The sequence below is a fragment of the Stegodyphus dumicola genome, chromosome 1 (assembly GCF_044657685.1).
Source record: "Stegodyphus dumicola isolate Sdum_Otavi_A_Nest chromosome 1, ASM4465768v1".
Taxonomy (NCBI): Eukaryota; Metazoa; Arthropoda; class Arachnida; order Araneae; family Eresidae; genus Stegodyphus; species Stegodyphus dumicola.
In genome coordinates, this window is record NC_140768.1 from 205,889,139 (window position 1) to 205,910,055 (window position 20,917).

The window sequence follows — 20,917 nt, forward strand, 5'->3', positions numbered from 1 at the left end:
AATACTTATAATTTACAAATGCAAAGATTTATATGTAGCATGCTTAGCAAGCTTAAGTTCTGATTTTGAGAATGTTTTTTTATAACACAGTTCTTCATTTGCCTGCATATTTATTTTTTCAATCAATACTGCTTCGAGAGTTTTAAGACCTAAATTTGGTCGAAATTCCGTCCAATATTTTTTTTTTTTTTTTTTTTTTTACAATAGAAAAAATTCTTTCGCAAGCTGCATTTGAATGAGGTATTATTAAGACAGCAAGCATTACAGTAGGCAATATTTTGTATATAATACATCCATTCATATTTTTTAATTTGGCAATTTCTCCCCATGCTATATCAATATGCAAATCTATAATTTCTTTCAAATCATCTACTTGATACATGGAAAATTCAATTTCTACTTTATTAAGATATTTTTTATCAATAATGTATGGAAATGTATTCATCAAATAAAGAACAGACGAAAATGAAATTTCAGTCCTCAAATTGATATCAGCAACTTCAGCATGTTTTAGAAATGGATCACTTAGTGGAAATTTACCTATTATATATGAACATGTAGTTACAAAAACAGCTAGCAGAGAATTAAAAAATTTTACTTCCCTTTCATTTAACTTGGCATTTCTTAAATATAGTCTCATTTCCCGCACCAATCACTAAATTTTCATTTTCTTTTTGTTTACTATACTTCTGAAATGGAAGAGATGTTAGAATAAAATCTTCATTTTCTTTAGAAATTATTGATGGTTTTACGAATTTAACAAATAAATTCATTAAAAGTTCAACAAGTTCTCTTCACAATTTATGCATATAAGGAGCTTGTTGTTGCAAATTATTATTTACCGTTATAAACAAAGGCAAAGTATTTTTCAAAAATAACAAGTACAATTTGGTGATAAGTGATTGTAACATTTCTTTAATGTTCTGCAATGTCTTTCCTTCATTCTCACTGTTATCTGGTTGATCTCCAAAAAAATTTATCACAGCATCTCACTGTTCCAAAATCCTTGTTATAGATTCTAAAAGAGACAACCATCTCGTACAGCAATATTTCAAAATTTTAAGAGATTTTGCATTCTGTCCCAAAATTTGTTGAGCAACTTTGAAGCTATGCTTCCATTTCGAACTTTTCTCCAAATAAAAATATATATCTATTAACAACATTTTGATTTCTGAGCTGATCAATTTTTCAGTAGCCTTTTTTGCAGCTATATGCAAGAGGTGGCATGGGCAACCTCAGATGATTATACTTGGTTGATGCATTTTGATAAACGATGCTACACCTTTAAACTTTCCAATCATATTACTAGCATTATCTGAAGAAAATGATAAGCAATTTTTTCCATTCTAAACCTTTGCTTTTAAAGTTTTCATTTATATAATTAAAAATACCTCCTCTGGTATTTTGCGCACTCTAAAATAGAAATCAATGATGTAATTAAACTCCCTTTTCTTTATAGTAATTAACTCCCTTTTCTTTATAGTAATATGTTATAATCAATGGATACAGTTTGTTATCAATACTTCCATCAATACTTAGAGAAAATGATGTATTGCACACTGATTTTATAATATCGGCAACAGTACTTTCTGCAAGTGTTTTCACAATAGCGGCAGTTTTAGTATGACCACAGGTAAATTTTTTGCTATGGCAGAATCTGGAAACATTGCTTTGAAAGCTCTTTGGAATTATCCGAAACAGAAAGTGGTAGATTGTGCTCAATTAAAAATCGAACACAATAGCATTTGGCTTCTATAGGACCTGTTTCGTGATCTTTTATTAAGAAATTCATTATTTCTTTAGATTTTACAGTGCCAAGTTCTTCTATATGCTTTTGAGAAAAAACATGCCGTTTACAGTCATCTTTTCCGCCATGTGCAACTGAGAAGTCTTTGTTGCATACACTGCAGTGTGCGTGATTCACAGAAATTTCGGATGCTTTAATGCATGGAAATTCTGAAGAATATGAATTTTTAAATTTTTGCTTTGAAAATTTTGGCTTTTTTGTTCGAGGTAGCATTATTAAAAAAAAACTTCCACCTGAATCCCAGTTCACAAGACACACGCTAAGCTCGCACCGTAATCCAAACAATGGAGCCGAAGGCAAGCTAAACACGTAGCAGCAAGGAACCTGAGAGACAGACACAGTAGACAGATGTTGCGGGATGTTGGGGGGGGAACTATTCACATGTCATTAATGGCTAGAGTTACGGATCTGGGTATGGGTGTTCTTCAAAACCAGCAACGCACTCAACACGTGATATATGATGACACGAGTATTCAGCCAATCATCGGATGAATTAGTTGGTTCCGTTTTGCGTACTGGTTCTCCTACTCTGTTTCTGTAAAATCCGTAGTTTTTTCCATACTTTTCGTAACTCATAGTTTTTCATGAATTTCTGTAGAAACTACAGAGAATCCATAGTGGTTGGAATCTATAGCAGTGAAGTGAATGAGTATAGTATATTATAGTATAGTTTGTAGAGTATAGTAGTGAAGCAAATGATGAAGTAGATAGAGGAGTGGCACCACACTGCCTTTTCACACAAATTCTGGTTTTCTGCACAGCATCAGGAATGACACATCCATATGTGGAAACAATGAGAACAAAATATGGCCAACTTGTACTCAAAATTGTCAAACAGGCCCAACATCCACCATGCTGATATGATTTGCCATTAAATACAAATGCTGACCAACTCCTGTTTGTATACATAGTAATGTGGACAGCAGCCATTATATTTCTGGCATGTTAAGGACCATGGATGGGCTCTATCTCTGAGGCCTACGTGATCTTTCAACAAGATAATGCATGATTGCATGTTGCCCATGTTGTCCTGACCTTCCTTGATACAAAGTGTGCTGACTGTTGCCCTGGCTAGCCCATTCTCTAGATCTCTCACCCACTGAGAACATCTGATCACTGGGTGCTGAGAGACTGACCATCGCTCACTAGCTACTATGACTGATGAACTCTGGAGCAGAGTTGAAGCTGCATGGAATAAAATAACCATCTCTCTCATCCAAGCTCAGTTCGACTAGATACCCAGCTGAATTATAGCCAGTCTTGGTAATAGATGTAGCAGCTACATGCATTAAATTCTGTACAACTGCATACCTCATAACACCTACTAATTTAATCATGTCTTCCTCCTATTACACTGTATATGTACAATAAGTAAGATTCTGCTGTTTGCTTTCATTCCTAATGTAGCAATTTTATTGGTAACCATCTTTGAAAAAATAATTCTCCCTTTACATATCTTTACATATAAACACAGAAAATAAACTATATTATGTACATTGCAGAGAGAAATGTTAAAATACACAGTTTAAATTATCGATAAAAGCAATTGTATGCAGTTCTTAAGGCTTTTATTAAATATATACCATAAGTAATATCAATAAATTAATATTTTTACCTTCTTTGACAGATTGGACAAAAACAGGATTATCACCGGATACAGTAAGGCCGTATCCCTTCTCGTCTTTCTGTATGATCACACAACGTTGCACCATAAGGTCTGTAAAACACAGAAGTAAGTGTAAAAGTTTGAAAATATTACTATTTTGAAATTTTGAAATAATATTACATAAATATTATATAGAAAGGCTGACATAACAATATTATTAACTTATTAAAATCTGAATATAAGGAAAAAAAGTCGTGGACACTATCTGACCTCCCTGTATGCCTATTAAATTATACACATTTTTCATTACACTTCATTTAAACTTATTTCTTCCAATTATTCTAACTTAATTAACTGATTGCTCAATACAACTTGAAAATGATATAAAAAATTACAAATTTTGACATTAAATATCCCGGTAAATTTTTGTCATACAAGAGTCAAATTTCTCGTATTTTTATTTTTTCACAACGAGTATGCAACTTTTTCAAACATAAATACAGAAAGCCATATTATGTTATTTATCCAAAATTTATTTCTTTTAAAATTCGAAATTGCCAAAACATTGAATATTTTCGCCATTTGAAACTCTTCTGTAAATGGAAGTGTAAATATGCGACCAATGATTACAAAACTAAAGGCCAGGTAATGAGGTTGGGTATATATATTGTTAGGAATTCTGTACATAGATAATTTTAGTAAAATTATATGTGACATTGTTGTATTTTTTCATATAATGTAACATGAAAGGCTGAGAGAAAAGATTTTCTGCCAGAAAAATAAGAATACACGGGGAATACACATGGAGTAAATGGCTATCTCGCTAATTTGGAAAGATATCGTAAAGCTAGCAATGGGTTTGGCGACTAATTTTTGTCCCCAAAAGTCATCAAAATTGGCGACCATTTGACAACATTTTGGTCCAATCCCTGTATAACTGTAATTGATATTGTAACTGAGTAACCGTTACTGATGTTCTGTGTAACTGTATTCAGTTCTCATATGACTTCCAGTAATTTTGAGAAGCAGAAAGTATATCTCGACATCCACGTGAAAACTATATAATACCAAAAAGAATTGGAACACCTGCTCTTAATTGTTGTTAGATGTTAGTTCAGCACGAGTTCGGAGTACTCAAGATATATCCGGATCAGCTTCACTGTTTAGATGCACTTTCCATTGTGTTGTGTTTCATGTTCTTAGTTTGAAATGTAACTACTGATTGTACCCTGTGAGACTGTGAACAACTCTATGAGTATTTCTGTGGAAAGTTCCAGGGCTCTGAAGTATTTCTTTTGATAAAATTAATTTTATCAATCTATCATCGGACCTGTGCGCATTCAATCTATTATGAATCTATACACACGCAACAATTTTTGGTGTCAAAAGTGGGACTGAATGTCAGTGACAAGAACAATGGAGGAGCAACTAAGACAGCATGTGACTGTTCTACTGTATTCAAAGGAAAGATGGAAGGTGTTCTCAACTATATTACAGAGGAAATAAAAGCAGTTCAAGAAAGTATCGAAGCAGGCCAAGAAAGGATGGCAGGAACCATCAAGTCAGTTCAAGAAAAGAGGAAATGAAAGGAAAAATTACCTGCATAATAGAAAACAAATTCAAGGCTGCAGAAGGCCACGGTTACACGAGACACACGGTTAAAATCAGAGTTGAAGAAAATGAAAAAAAGAGTTTCTTCCGTTAAAGATCAAATCTAAGAGAATGTTTCTGCAGTCACCAAAGAAGTTGACACCTTAAACAAAATTCATAGCAACAGCAGGAAGCAATTTTGATGATTTTAAATTTTTACCCATGCCTTTTTATCCTTCTCTAAAGCTATCCACATATGATGGTAAAAAATCCTTGGCAACTGAAATTGACACAATTTTTTATAGTGGTGAAACTGAATGGATGGGATTCCTAAGCTAAGGCCTACCATCTCGCCACTTCTCTGAGAGCATATGCAGCAGATATCCTCCAGCTCCGCCCAAAAAACAGAGGTTAAGACTTCGAAGCTCTATCCGGCACATTAGAGCTGCATTTTGTAGAGAAGTGTTTAAAAGAATACAACAGGCTTCAGTTAAAATCTTGCCAACTGCAGAAAACACCAGGGTACAGAAAATAACGCCACTCCCCAGGAAAGACACATGAAACAGGTTAGTATCCATCTCACTAAGCTAAGGTTGCAAGATAACAAGAAGCTCCATTTTAAAGGCACTTCAGATTTTGGAAATGAGTGGCGGCAGTAATGGACTCTTATCATGGGATATGTTAATGGAGTTCTTTGCAATATGACCATCAACACAAGAGCCAATGTTACCATCATGCAAAATGATTTGGCTCGACAACTGAAAGATAACTCATCTGGATGCTGCCCTGCCTTACCCTTCAGACTGTATCCTGGGGTAAAATCAAAATTGGTGGACAATTAGACATTAGCATCACATCTGAGAGTGCCGCCTATCATAATACAGCATATGTAGCAAATATTATGGACCCTTACATACCTGAGTTAGACTTTCTATGGAAATATAATTTTGCCTTTAAAAATAACAAACTGCATTCTGCTTCTGAAGACATAACCCTATTTGGAAATAATGACGAAGGCATAAAATCTGTTACCAAACCATAGCTCAAGATGATATCACAGTACCAGCAGGAACAGAATTTTTAAATCCTGGATCCATAGCCAAAAAACAGAAATTTCTGGTATGGCATTACGGAATATCACAGTAACACCCTGCAAAGAGTCCATTCCAATGGCAGCTGATAGTAGTCTCAGCACTCATTGAATTAGAGAGGACAATTACCCCTGTGAGGGTTGCCAGTGTAACTCATAAAACAAAAGTCGTTAGGAAAGGTGAAGTAGCTGCAGCATGTACTCCAGTAGCCTGTGCTAAACGAAACAATAACCCTCCAGAATCCGTCTTTGGAGAGCCTAACATTGGAGTTATCGCAGAATGCACAAGTATTTGATGAAGAGAGAAATGTAGCACATTATGTCATTCAAGAATTTCTAGATGTTTTCTCCCACTCATCTTCTGATGCAGGAGGACCCAGTTTGACACAGCATAGAATTGAGACGGGATCATCCAAACATCTAAGACATCTACAGATAGCTAAACAGAAAAAGGTAGGAAAACTTCTAAAGGACATGCAAGAAAGCGACATGACCAAGCCTTCAGCTTCTCCATGGGACTTTTCTATCATCTAGGTCAAAAGAAAAGATGGCTCAACTAAATTTTGCATTGACTATCACCAGCTGAATGAGACTGTGAAGAAAGACAGCTACTTTCTTTCTAGAACTAGAATCCAGAAAAAGCGTCAATGGTTAAGACTGGAGACATCCCGAAAATATCCATCAGCAGAGAAGTGTCCAAGGGCTTTGTACCTACTATAGGAGTTTTGTGAAGGACTTTTCTTCCATCACAAGAACTGATCTTCGCCTACCTTGTGATCTATTATTTCGTCACCCTTCATTGCCTGAGCAATTATTTGATATATTTTTAAGCAAAATCAAATCTGAGTACATGGGAAGTAGAATGACACAAAAGACAAGTATTTCTTGAAAAAAGGAAGTATTTAATAGCTAATGTTTCTTGTTTTCTCAATTTATTGATTGATTCTTGTATGATTCTTGGTGGGCTGCAGTTTTGAAAGCTACTGTCTTTTGCGCATTAGCTTGCTGAAAAAATAATTAGAACTAGTTCAAAATGCTCTCCATGAGTTCATAACTTTTTGGTTGGGGGAATCAGAAAGTACTCTTAATATTTTTGTAAATAATGCTGTGTTTTATAAAATGAAATAAAAATATGTTTTAGAGTTATACATGTTTTAACTTTCAAATCCCCGACTTCCATCAAAAAAATTCTCATCTACAGCTACTGAATTAATTACTCAACTAAAATGGCAGTTACTTTACTCATATTTTCTTTCTCATTAATCATGAAGCCTGTTGTTACCTGCAATTTTAATTAGACTTTTTATTATATTTCTACCTATTTTCAGAATAAGGAGTTAGATGTTAACATGTCAAACAAAAATACATATAAATAACTGCAACTACACAAATGTAAAACATTTCTTTTATGTAATCATATCTTGAATGTACAGCTACATAACATTAAAATAAATTTTAACCTCAATTTCAACGAAATTTCAAAATTCTCCCTCCCTGCCTTATAAAAGTCAAGAAACAGCTGAATTATTATGCATGATATAAATACATAATCTTTACGTTATTCCAAATTTAAAGCAAATAAATTTCCAGAAAAAGAAAATCCAGAAAATTTAAATTTAAAGTAGGTCACTAGTTGCTGACATACACAAATTTGTGGTAAGGAATGCTAAACAAACTTTAAACAAATAAAGATTTTAATGAAAGAATCGTAACTTCTGATGCAGCAAAATAACAAATAAGCCAAAATCTTACAAAAACTATATCGTTAACTAAGAATCAAGAATTTTAAAATAATCATGAGCATTATAACAAAGTAAAAACAAAATATTACAGTATAATCCAATAAACTTGTTTCTCGATTATTATTGAACATTATGTATAACAAAACAATGACACTTTTTTTAATTGCTAAAATCTGCTGTTCAAGCAACGCATTATCTTTGCATGTATGTGCATTTATGTGCATGCTACCCAGATGAGAAAGTGGTTAGTGACTCTGTACTTCAAAGGTCCAGGTTCAAATCCTGATCGTCTGTTGGCAACATTGAACCACCTGGTTAGGTGCCTCCGTAATAAAGTGACCACCACTTCCACGCATTGTAGCGGCCAACACCTATAATGTGCATGCCACTGGATTAAAAATATATATTTAGATGTATAAATTCTCTATGTATTTTCCTGTTCTGTTCAGATTTCTTACAATATTCTACTTTTGCAATCTTTCGCTTTCCCTTTGTGACACTCTTTCTAGGTACCTGTATAATGAATATGGTGGCAGACTTTATTCGTTATGTGAACATTCCAATCTACCCCACTTCTCTTCTTACTGATATAATGGATGAGGAAAGTCAAATAACCACTGCTGATTACCTTTCATATTTTTCCTTTCTGTTGCTAGCTGTTATCACGTTTATGGCTGTATTGTAAATTTTTATTCCATTCTGGGTAGAGTTTCTCAGTTTATATCTGAGCTTATAAGTGTTGTGTTATATTGCCCATCTGTGCCAGCCTCCCAGCCGGTATAGTGGTTAGCTATGATGACTGTCATACAGATAGGCCCTGGTTCAAATTATGGGAAATGCACTGATGTTCGCAACACAGTGTCTGCCTCTCAAAATATACAATGAGCAAAAATCAACTCAACAGGTTGGTGGAGGGGAAGAGTAGGAAAAATGCACAGTTAGTGTGGTGGAACTGCACCTGTATGACCAATGGCAAAATTATGATGTCTTGCCTACCTATACATATACCTGCCTATCGGTGTAACAAGGAAGCACTTAAAGTACACAGCAAGCCAAAATCCTCTTGAGAGGTTGATAGTATAAAAAGAGGGATAGGAGGTTTTCAGACCACACACCTGGGTGTTCTCCCTCAATTCTGGGATGGAAATTTAGCAGCTAGGAAGACCCAGCAATATCCTAATATGCCTACCTGGATGCACAGGTACCAGCCCTGCTTCAACCTGTCTGTATAAGTGAAAATGTCAAATTAAAAGAAAGAAAAAACTAACATAACAATAGAAATGAAACTGGATGCCTTAAAAAAGAGAAAACTATTAATAAAATTGCCATTGATTTAGGTATTGGATGACATATGAGACATGCTGGATGAGATCTGAATTAACTCACCCCTTCTTCTATAAAACTCAACATTTTTGGATTCCACTTTCTCTTAATCCACATTAGGTTTGAGTTTATGGGGCTTTACTGTCAAACTAATAAAGACTAATTTTATACAATTTCCTTCTTCTAAATAGAAATTTTAAGCTATTTAAAAACATCATAAATGCTCTGATTAAAAACATGTTAAATCAATATATTAATTGGTACTTTTGTGTTATCTGTCCAGTGGAGAGAAGAAGCAAAGTGCTATGTCACCAAAGTAGGCAACCCAGAATATAACAAACATGTATTTTATCTCGCAACCCACTAATGGTTGCCAGTGCATTGTGCCAGCATGTTATGGGTGTCATTTTGGAATTCCCATGAAGCAATGATCAAACTGTATGAAAACGTACTTTTAAAGATTGCCAGCAAAATGCTTGAATGCGAGTAAGAAATTGTTTTGATAATAGCCAAAATTGTTTATGGCAGCTCTTTGCTTTATTGCTGGTCTAAAGAATATTCATCTTGTATGTTCTATCATTCTTGCAGATCTTATTGCCTCGATATGTCTCTGAATACAACTACCAATTGAAGCAATTATCTGCAAGAAATATGCATGTCTAACATGGGAAAAAATGTCAAAAAACTGGTTTTCCAAAATAAAAGCACATCAATATGTACATAGAGAGCAGTACTTAAGCTGCTGTAAGTAAAAAGAATTCTGGAATTCTCAGATTTTTTTTTTTTTTTTTTTTTTTTTTTTTTTTTTTTTAAGTGGATCTATGTGTACATGGGGAGCACCGCCAGTTTGTTCTGAAATTCTCTTTGATATTTTAAATTGAAACAGATTACTATGCACATGGACCAAGAAAATAAAAAGTTAAATGCTTTATAGTGGATGTTTGTTGCATTTTTAATTTAGTTAATTGTTTAGTTTATGCTAATTAGTTTAGTTACAGTTTTATGAAATTTTGAGTGTTTCATTGTGGGTGTTTGTTTTATGTAATTTTTAGTTTCATTATGGGTGTTTCATGCTCTTTTAATTTTGTTTAATTTGTTGATGTTTTATGTAAATTTCAGTGCACTGCCATTTTTTTAAAACATATACATTATGCCATTTTACTGTTTTTCACATGTTAAGATTGGCAAAAAGTAATTGACAATGACTGGTGACTTTGTGGGAACACTAGGCGGATAACACGAAAGTAACTATTTAACTTTAATTTTTTTTTTTTTTTTTACATGAGAATACTGCTGAATTAATTGCTAATACAATGTTTTACTATTTTCCCTCCACAGAATATATGGATTAAAAAATATGCTGGTGGAAATTAACCCTTTCAGGACGGGCATCCCATATATGCATTCCCTAAGAACGTCTCTTACAGCCGGGCGTCCCATCCACGCATCACTAGAGATTGCATTTAGAGGACGGGTGATGCATATGCGCATTTTAAGCTGGAATGTTTTTCTGAAGGCCACTAGATGGCATCCTATGCCCATTACTTTTTAAATGAACACAGTTTTAAGTTCCTGACCTTGAGTTTGATATATTCTGCTTGACTTTGGTATTTTACTCATCAGCTCTTGCGAGGGGGGGAGGGAAAATGTAAACAGAGGTGAGCTCTTTAAATCGCTGGGTGCTAATGAAAACATTCACGTGTCTGATTTATATCCAATTTCTTTTTTTATTCTATTTTTTCCTTTACTATATACGGTCTTTTAGTGTTAGTATGTGGAGTATTGTTACGTTTTGCATTGCCCTTCAGATATACTTCCGTTTCCACTCTTTTTATTTCGGAAAACCTCACCTCCAGTCTATTATAGCGGAAAGGTGCTATTTATCAGAGGAAGAATACCCTCGTATGGTCAATGAACCATTTATTAACGCAGATGAGAGTGATGATTCATTTTCTAAAGAGTTAGAAAGTGATACTTTTTCTAAGAGTTAGAAAGTGATACTTCTCCGTACTTCTAGATTTACCACAGCCTTCATTTTAAATTGTGTTACTTCTTACTGTAAATAGTCTTTATTGTGTTGTTTTATTAATTTAAAACTTTATTGATGGATTTTTATCAATTAAAACTTTGGAATAATTTGAATAGCGCTTCCGAAAATTATTTTACAAGACAAGCAATTTTTTAAGTATATTTTCATGTAATATAAAGAAAAAAACGTTATTAAGTGCTAATTTTAACATATATAACAGCTCAAGTAATAATCTAAAAGAATACAAAAAATTACAATGCTAGAAGCAAATCTTTTTCTTTTTCTTTTTCTTTTTTTTTTTTTTTTTCTGATCTTTTTTTATAAAATTAGGCTTAGCGATGCAAAACCTCCGTCCTGTACGGTGACTGCCTTCGATTCCCTTCCGTCCTGCACGAGCGTCTTGAACAAAGGTGCGCCATCGCGAAAAGGTTAATAATGAATACTAAATATATTTAATTATATGAAAAAATATAAAATAGTAGTACAAAGTTTGAGATCTGGGATTATCGAAATTTTGGTTATCAAGAATTTTGGAAATTTTTAGATTTTAGATCATAAATTTAATAAGATGACATGCAAAAATGGCAACATTGGGGCTTTGTTTATTGTTTAGATTAGACAGTGGAATGCTAATCCAAAAAGAAAAAAAGAATTTCAAGGAGCACTAAGCAGAAAAATTGAAAATGGCCAGATTTTTAAAATTTAAAGAAAGGCACTCAGCAGCATAATTTAGGAGCTGCAAATATTTTTGACTTTAGGAAGGTACCAGCCAGCAGAATTTAATAACCGCAAAGACTGCTACAGGCAGCAAAATGCACAGCACCGGCCGTGCCCTTCTCCAAAACACTCAGAGCCCAAAAGTATGACCCTGGCCCATATCAATACAATGTAGCAACTCCCCAATAAGTGTTTGAAAGAGGCATGCAGGAATCTCAGTTAGTCCGAAGAGATAAATCACATTTACAGCACACCTCCTTCCTTTTGCTATGTATCCTCCATTCCTATGGAGAATTCTTAGCAAAAGAGTATGGAATTCTCCCTTTCTAATTTTAAAGATATTATTTATTTATTACTGGTTGTTTGGAGGTCCAGATTTCAGATCATTTCAGATATTGGACATCCAGACCTCAGACTTTGTACTACAATAACTGATATAACAGGTAAATTACAGAAGTAAAATTTCATTCAAAAGTCATACTTTTAAATGGTTTATACACAATTTGGATTTTAAAAATTTTGACATATTCTTACCCTGAGTATCATTTACATCAGTTGACACAGAACTAGGATCTTCTTTTTCTTTATGTACACTTGAATCATTTCTACTTAAAACTCCATACCTAAAGATTTTAAAAAATTACACATAAGTTCTACTTACAAGAAAGAAAAGCTACTTACTGCAGGGAAAGGGAATATCAGCATTCCAATTTGTACCAATCAGAATTCTAACAAATATTGTTGGCAGTTCTTTACGAGAACAAAAAAAAATAATAATAATAAAAATAAGTGAATTTTCAGTTGAGGATGCAACAAGGATTTCTTAGAAAATTTTGGCAGCAAATTATAAACATTAGCATGCCAAAATATATTAGCCTACAAATTTAAGTACCATTAATCAGCATTTTAAATGAGTCAAAATACTTGCATACAAGTAAGTTTCTACCACGAAGAGAAAAAAAAAAAAAAAAAAAAAACTAATTAGTGGAATTATATCTTAAAGATAATATTTTTCAATTACTTCAGTAAAAAAACATAAAATTATTTATTTGCAATATTTAGTTATTATGCTACTATTTGGTTTTGAGGACCGTAAAAAATCGCCAAACTATTGTTCATGCCAGTGCTGCCAAAAATAATTGCGGCAACCCTGATGCAAGAAAGGAAGTATAACAGTAATTAACTATCAAAAGTTTATCGTTTTAATTTAGATGAAAGGTTAATTTCACATAATACTTTTTTAATTATTATAATTTATATAAAAAAGGCTAAACATGACTGAATGGAAGCATAAGAGTAAATAACTATTTCAGATCATTATTATAATTTATATAAAAAAAGCTAAACATAATTGAATCGATGCCTGCATCACTATTTCACTACCGAGTTATCGCTAAAGCATCATTTCATCTCATTGGTTGTTCAAGCATAATTTTCTATAATGAATGATGCCTTTTCTTTGACAAAATTCGCAGTAAAGTGCAGCATCGCCCACTTATTTGTTTCGTGCTTTTCATAAGGGTAAAAACAATTGGATCTGTGTCAATTTTCTTTTAGGTTTTAAGTGAAAATAAGTTGATGTATACATAAATAAAGTCAAGGATGTGCGCAGTGCCATTTTTGTGCAATTCTGGGATTTTTTTTTTTTTTTTTAAAGTAAAAATAGGTCAATGTGTACATTGATACCGAGTATGTGCAATTCTTAGAAACGCGTTCTTTTGTTAAATCAATAAGGATATCAAAAAAGGATTTAAAATCAAAAAAGGATTTAAAAATTAAACTAGTATTTCAATGGCGCCTTAAGAAATATGAACTATCTAAACTTACGCAATTTGAAATCAGTGCGTACACTAGATTTGGCGCGCTGTTAAATGGCGCGTTTGCTAGATTTGGCGCTTTTGCGCAAACATTTTCGCTGCAATTTTTTATCGTCCTCAAAACGGAATAGTACCGTTATTATATATACAAGGAAAAACATCTATTCCACTTTTAAAAGCTATCCTACCTGGCAAAGAAGTAAACTGCCAGAATACATACTTATAGATATCTCTTCTTGGTTCTTCAAGTTATCTACTCCCAGATTCCTCTAATGTCCTTTAATATGTCCATACATTTGGTGCTGTTTACCAAATGTAAGGTATTAAAATTGCAAGAACTTAATTATGTATCACTAAAACACTTCTGCATTTCTTTCTTATTCTCGTAATACTTCAAACAAAATTTTCCAAAAAACCCAATTAAAATATCCCTACTAATTATTCAAATCATGCAAAACAATATAGCATATGCTAAAGAAATATTGTTTGCTACATCATATATTTTTTCCTACTACTTCTAAACTGAAAAGTCATTAAAAATATAGGAATTTTATTTTATACTACATTAATATTCCAGTAATCCGTACTCCTCCAAGGGTTATGCAGATTTATAGGTCATGTCTGCACTTGCTTTCTTTACATTTTTTCTTTTGTAATTTTTAGCCAAGATTTGGATTGATTACACAAATAACCAGCAGAACCTTACTTTAAGAGTTATTTAATCAGAATTTATTGAATACAAAAATTATTGGCCCACGACCAAAATTACTGTCTCAATTATTGGTCAACGCATGACGGTATTTCTAGACAAAGCTATTTTATCCAATGTTTATATGACTGACATTTTGGGCAAATATTAAAAAGCTAATTTTTATTATCTTCTCTCAATCAGAATAGTTTTTTCCCTTGCGTGTTAACAGACGGAAAGTTCATAAGAGGTCTTCGGCATAGTTTCCATTTTGTCATTTCTCTTCATAAGGATTGCAGGTCAGCTAAAGATTTCCTTTTTTTATTGATAAATTCCATTCATAAGTGTGATCAGACAGAATACTTCCTGTTAAAATCACCATGCAGTTGTTTGAAATGTCGGATCAAGTTAATTTTTTCAGCACTGCTTAAAAAAATTTCATACATCAAACAAAGCGTCTTGGAAATATTTTGATGCATAAACAAAAACTCTTCTCATAAGACAGTTTTAAAATCAAAAATTGCAATATCCATTTCATATTTTCTTTTTGATATCGTGGATACAGTGAAAATAAAAATTTTAAAACAACGATGCTTGTTGCCAAAATTTGAAAAAAAAAAAAAACAGTTTTAAAAAAGCTTAACATCTTCCTTGTCAGTTTAAAATCAACCCAGACAGCTAGAGGGTCGTACTCGCTTTTGCTTGACAACAGACAACTATAGCAAGACACAATGGTGCCAAAACAAGGCAACTCAAACTACTGGGAAGTCCTATGACCCCACTGGTATATTGCATCGTTACTCTGGTGTCCAATTTTTTCAATTTTTCAATAAGTCTTTGCATGCCACTGTTAAAACTCCGCTGTGCCACAATATGGAATGCAAGCCGCAAGTTGGCCATCCATGCTTTAACACTAGCATAAAAGCAAAGGCTCTAGAGCAAAGGATGAAACAAAATCCAGAAAAATATAAACAAGACAAAAACAAAAAAAAATTTGAAAGAAAATGATGGATTGGTAATTTGATGCATTGGTAAGAAATTCGATCAATTTTGTATGGTAACAGGCTTTATAATTTTTCTTGCAATTTACGTATTCAGTTATAGAACAAGTGCATAACCAATTATGTTTTCATTTACCTTAACACTTGCTTTCATTTTTAAAAGAAATTAACCACTTTGGGAAAAAAAACTAAAATCTAAGCATTTGGTGAAAATGGCTCTATTATATTTTTTAATACATTTATATACAAAGAAAATATCGATATGAGAGGGAAGGGCTTGGAGAAAAGGAGATTAATGATACATCACTCTCTCGCTCTTTTTTTTTTTTTTTGAGGGGGGGGGGACCTTTTTTATAAAACACACTGGAATATTTTATGTAAAAGAAAAATGATAGCTACCTGCAAAACCAGTTAACAACTATTATACTCTTACACACGTACACCAAAAAATATATATATATAGGTTAATAAATAAAAACACTGTTCACAAAAACCTCAGCGGCAGTTTTCTAAATTGAATTCATATGCTAAATCAGCCATTACATGTTCTGTGCATATATTGTTGGATTAAAAAAGTCATACAATGTTATCCTGCTTTTGACTTTTTATGCCATATATCTATCTATAAAAATCTAAATAAGTCTGCATTTGTTAGATGGAATGTAAACAAACCAGTTTCGAAAATCATTCCATCTGAAATTCACCATCTACAATAAAATTATATAACAGTTACATTCTTTACATATGTAACCAGATAAATCCAAATATAATGATTTATCCACAATAAAAAATTTGCAATTTCATGATGACTGACTACAAAAACTGTTATGCAGAAATGTTACAACTTCAATAATGAAAAACAAATAACATTTAAATCAATATATGCTACAGATATAATGTACTTTCATTAAAAAGTCTATATGTATATTTATGTTTAAGAGCATTATCATTTATATTAAATTTACAGTGCTGATTTTTCTAAAAATTGAACTTTAGTTTGTTTACATTCAAAAATGAGCATAGAGTACACATGTTTGTAAATAGAGCAGTCGTTGATTATTAGAATTCCTCTTCAGTTCATTTTACATTAGTACTTACAGAAACAGTTTGCCTTATTTTTTTTACACATTCTAATTATGCAATATATTTAGTCCACCTCTCCACAAACATGCACAGATACAACAGAAAAAATTTCTAATGTAGTCTTTGTTCTGCACTGCACTTTTATCAATTCACTGCTATCCATTAGTTTCAGATCCAACAAATAGTTTTTCAAAGATGCCAAGTTAAAACTGCATTGCAAGCATTTCAACACTTCAAATTCTACAAAACATGCATATCAACTTTCAGCACATCCAAACACAGTAAATCCTCGTCAATGAGAATCCTAGGGGCTAAAAATTCAAAAGTTTGTGTTATATGGGGGACACAAATTTTATTTTTGGAATAGCTTTTTATCATTTCCTGATGAAAAATTCCTGTCTAATGTGCTATTGCTAAAAGGATAAAAAATGCCTGGGAACTTCAACTGTACTGATGACTTCCATAAAACTAGTGATCAGTTCAGATGTTACAGCAAAACATTTGAAAGTGTCCAAAGGCATGCAGCACTTCCTGGTAGTTGACAGAACGATAATGTCCTCTTCACTTTCTTTTCTTGCATCTTAGCCTACACTGGAGCTTATACGGCATTTTTTTTTTTTTTTTTTAATATTAGTATGTGAGTAAGAGCATAATAGTTGTTAAGTGGTTTTGCATGTCGCTGTACCATTTTGCTCTTAAATAAAATATTCTGATGCGTTTTACAATTTTTTTTTTTTTTTTTTTTTTTTTAATCCTGCATCAATCATCCCCTTTTCTATCAGCATTTTCCTTCCACATCTGCACTGACAAACTCCTCAAAACTAACACCAGGGTTCACAGTGTCTTACATAACATTCCATTCGTCAGGTGAAGTGTTATTGTTGTCACCATATAACTTATCAACAGGATTGGAATCTGTCTCCAAGCTCTGCTTAAACAGTTCTGTGTTGTGATGACATGGATTTCCAGGATGTAGTGGTAGCTTTTATTGCATTCAGCACACTCCAAGTTGGGCAGTATCTTTGAACCCTTCCAAATTAATAAAATATTTTCTTTAATTAATGACATTAATTTTTCAATGCTTTCAAAATTCCAATATCTTAATTTTTTTGCATTCCATTACTATTTTCCTTGACAGATGATGTTACATTTGTTTTTTCTTTGCTATGTTCATTTCTTTCCATACAAAATTGTTTCACTCCTCTATGTCCATGTCAGTTAAATGTTCTATCAGCTAAATGTCTATGTCACCTAAATGATTTGTCAGCTAAGTGTCTCTGCCCTATAATAATAGTTTAATTGCAAAAAATATGATGCCAATAAACAATTAACTGAAATTTAACTGACTGATTTTCCAAATAAAACTGCTGGCATACATAAAACATACAATTAGCTGTTTCTTAAATCAAAAACAAATGACAAAATTATAAGCCTTTCCTTACACCAATATATTTAAAACCGTGATCAGAAATTTTATTTTGTGATACAATTCAGACTGGCTTTTCATACATTTAATATAGATACAGTTTTTCCATATCTATTCTTGTTTGCTGAAACTATTACCTTTCTTGTCACATTTCTATGCTACTATTTAACAAAATAAAACAAAAAAACCTTTTCATTAAAACATGTAAACAATAACAGTTAAAAATATGTTAACATACTTCACAGTGTTTCACAGATATTATCTAAATTTCATTATAAATACCTACTAGTGATTAATTTTCTATGGTTCAGAAACCTCAATTAAACCTGCAGCTATTTTCATAAAAATTTCTAAAAACATTTTCTGACAATCTTAATTATCGCCCTTAACATTCATATTTTAACATCTGCTCTAACAAAACCACATTTAAACATTGCACAGTTACATTCAGCTACATCATTGTCAAGTTTTAATGCATTCAGTATCTTGGATCTGATTTTTAAAAGCCTTTCGATGTGTGATCTCCATAGTAACTGTAGTAACCTTTACTATAATTACCGTAAAATAATTATGTCATGTTACAAACTACCTACACTTTTAATTTACTAAAACACTCATTATTCAATACACTGCAGCAGAAACGTACGATTCCATACCAACATCTATACATACGTAACTTATTCTATATTATGTAGGTAAACATAAAATTTAGTAACAAAAACAGTTTTAGAAAAAGAATATTAATTTATTTCTGGCAAGGGATATTCCAGAACTTATTAGCGATGGATCGCTTTCCAAAAAATTCAAACATTAAAGGAATAACTCGGACGATTTTAGACTCGCATTTAAAACGGAACTACATATCCCTTTAATATTTATGAAAATACAATTAGATACTCAAAGTTTATGCAAAGATTGCTAAACTAACATTTTTAGATCACCTTAATTTGAATGTAAAACAAAAATTCTGTATCTGAAAATTAACTTCACTCAGTCTAATACTGCTGTAAACAAATGCATGCTGAATGACGCTAACATTCAGAAACCACTGAACACTGAACAGAATTTTGTAAAAGATTTTCATCCTTTATTACTATTTACGCTTTATAAATAAGTTTCTACTAAATTTGTTAGTCTGAAAAACACAATTAACAATATGCATAAGTTACTCAATTTACAATTTGAACATTTGGGACATGCTTTACAACATAATATAAGGCTGTCATTTAAATATCCCTTACAGGTTAACACTTACCACTAGCTTATGTTTCATACATATATGAATGTGAAAGGTGTTTAGATACAAGTATTTACATTGCATATGGCAAGGATCAAAAGATTTAGCTACTAACCTGATAAAAATTCCGCATGATACGTAAACAGTAGTACAAACAAATCATTGTAAGGAAGTTGAAAACATACTTATCCGTTAAGCTTGGAGAAGGCAAGTCCATCCTTATGATCTGCAGACAAATACAACACTTCTGTGCCTACATCACAATTTTTATTTCGCAAAATAAACAACAATGTTGGTAAACAACGCCTTCGAAACGGCAGCTAATCACAACTAATATGGCTGACATTAACTTTTTGAGGAATCCTGGGAAAAAGGTCACAGATATAGGCAGGCAACAGAATTCAGGTCCAGTAGTAGTAGTTTGAAATCAACTGAAAATATTCAAAGTATGTAAAGTAAAAAATTATAAACAATTGAAATCCATTACTAATATCGGTCTATTACCGACAATAACATTTCATTCACAGTACAATTCGTTTAAGATGTAACTGTATCCGTATTAAAATAAAGCAGAAAAAAAGCCACACGTGTTTGTTTTTATTTCTCCCTTTCTTTCGTCTCTTAATTTTCATTGATCTAGGCTTCTCAGCCTTTTCATGGGTTTAAATAATCTTTCCTTTTCCTTAATCACTATTTTTCTTCTATATGTAATCTAGCAGTAATCTCAGAAAATATGAAATAAAAATTTACCTAATAAATAGTTCGTGGTCGAAGATTTATACCCAGCACCGATGTAAAGTATATTTAGTTCTAGTATGCATTAGTTATAGTTTTCTAGTTACTTTAGTTTAGTTCTTCTTTCATTTGATTAAGCATACGACCGGATTATGTCAAAAGAGAGCCAGATCTTCCTAAGACGGCGAATTACGACTGTATATGATTTGGGTCTTCTGTGGAGATAATCGGTCTGTGGAATTGACGATAAGTACCGTTGTTTAGTTACGAGTATCTAGTTGTGAGCTGGTTATTTTTCATTGGTAGTTTTCATGAGATAGTTCACTATATATGTTTTGTTTCCTAATTCGCCTTGAAATATTCACAAAATTTGTGTTGCAGCAGTAACATATTTTCTGTAAAATATCTAAAAATATACGCCCTTAATTTTTTTTATTTATTGAGATTTTTTTATTTTCTTTAAAAGTTAATAATTTAAATTTTGATTATGTGACAATACTGATAATATTTATTTACAAAAGATTCATGAGTTTCTCATATCTGGCCTAGAACGGAATGTTTGGGATTTAGAAAAATGTTCTGGCTAAGGTCGTTACTACAAGGAGGTATTCTAACTTACTTGGATAATAAGTCTTCTTGTCAAAAACATTGTCAGAAGCTACGATGAATGCTCTTTAATAAAGTTGTTCTTATGTGTTTCTTTTTAATGTTTGTTTCCGAAATATTTGGAATTTTTTTAAAAAAGAGCTTCATAGAACACCATCATATGATGGAAGAGTGTGGTTTTCCTCTCAGATAATAAATTGTCAAGAGATAGAACATCGCCTAATTTTTTAAGGTGTATCTTATTTATATACTATGTTGTAAAATTTAATAAGAAATGAAGCCAAATGTAGCATCTAATATCACAAATTCGATTCCCATATAAAAATTACCTTATACGGGTAAACAAAATTCAAAGTGAACTAAAAAGGTGTACAAATAAAAGGAGATGAACCACGGAAATTATATAAAAGAGGTTAGTTT

General features: G+C 32.3%; 1 protein-coding gene across 3 annotated transcripts in view; it reads right to left on the reverse strand.

Annotated features, from left to right (window-relative positions):
* Positions 1-19,522, reverse strand: part of RhoGEF2 (Rho guanine nucleotide exchange factor 2) — a 265,990-nt gene extending 246,468 nt beyond the window's left edge. For 2 of the 3 annotated variants that reach the window (XM_035365908.2, XM_035365907.2), the window contains exons 1-3: positions 19,342-19,522; positions 12,439-12,527; positions 3,423-3,524 (exon numbers count right to left, since the gene is read on the reverse strand). In XM_035365908.2, the coding sequence (XP_035221799.2) occupies positions 3,423-3,524; positions 12,439-12,527; positions 19,342-19,373 (223 nt within the window). In that variant the 5' untranslated portion in view covers positions 19,374-19,522. Of the gene's footprint in view, positions 1-3,422; positions 3,525-12,438; positions 12,528-19,271 lie in introns of all 3 variants that reach the window. The other variant, XM_035365909.2, reaches the window with a different exon arrangement.
* Positions 19,523-20,917: the final 1,395 nt, after the last annotated feature.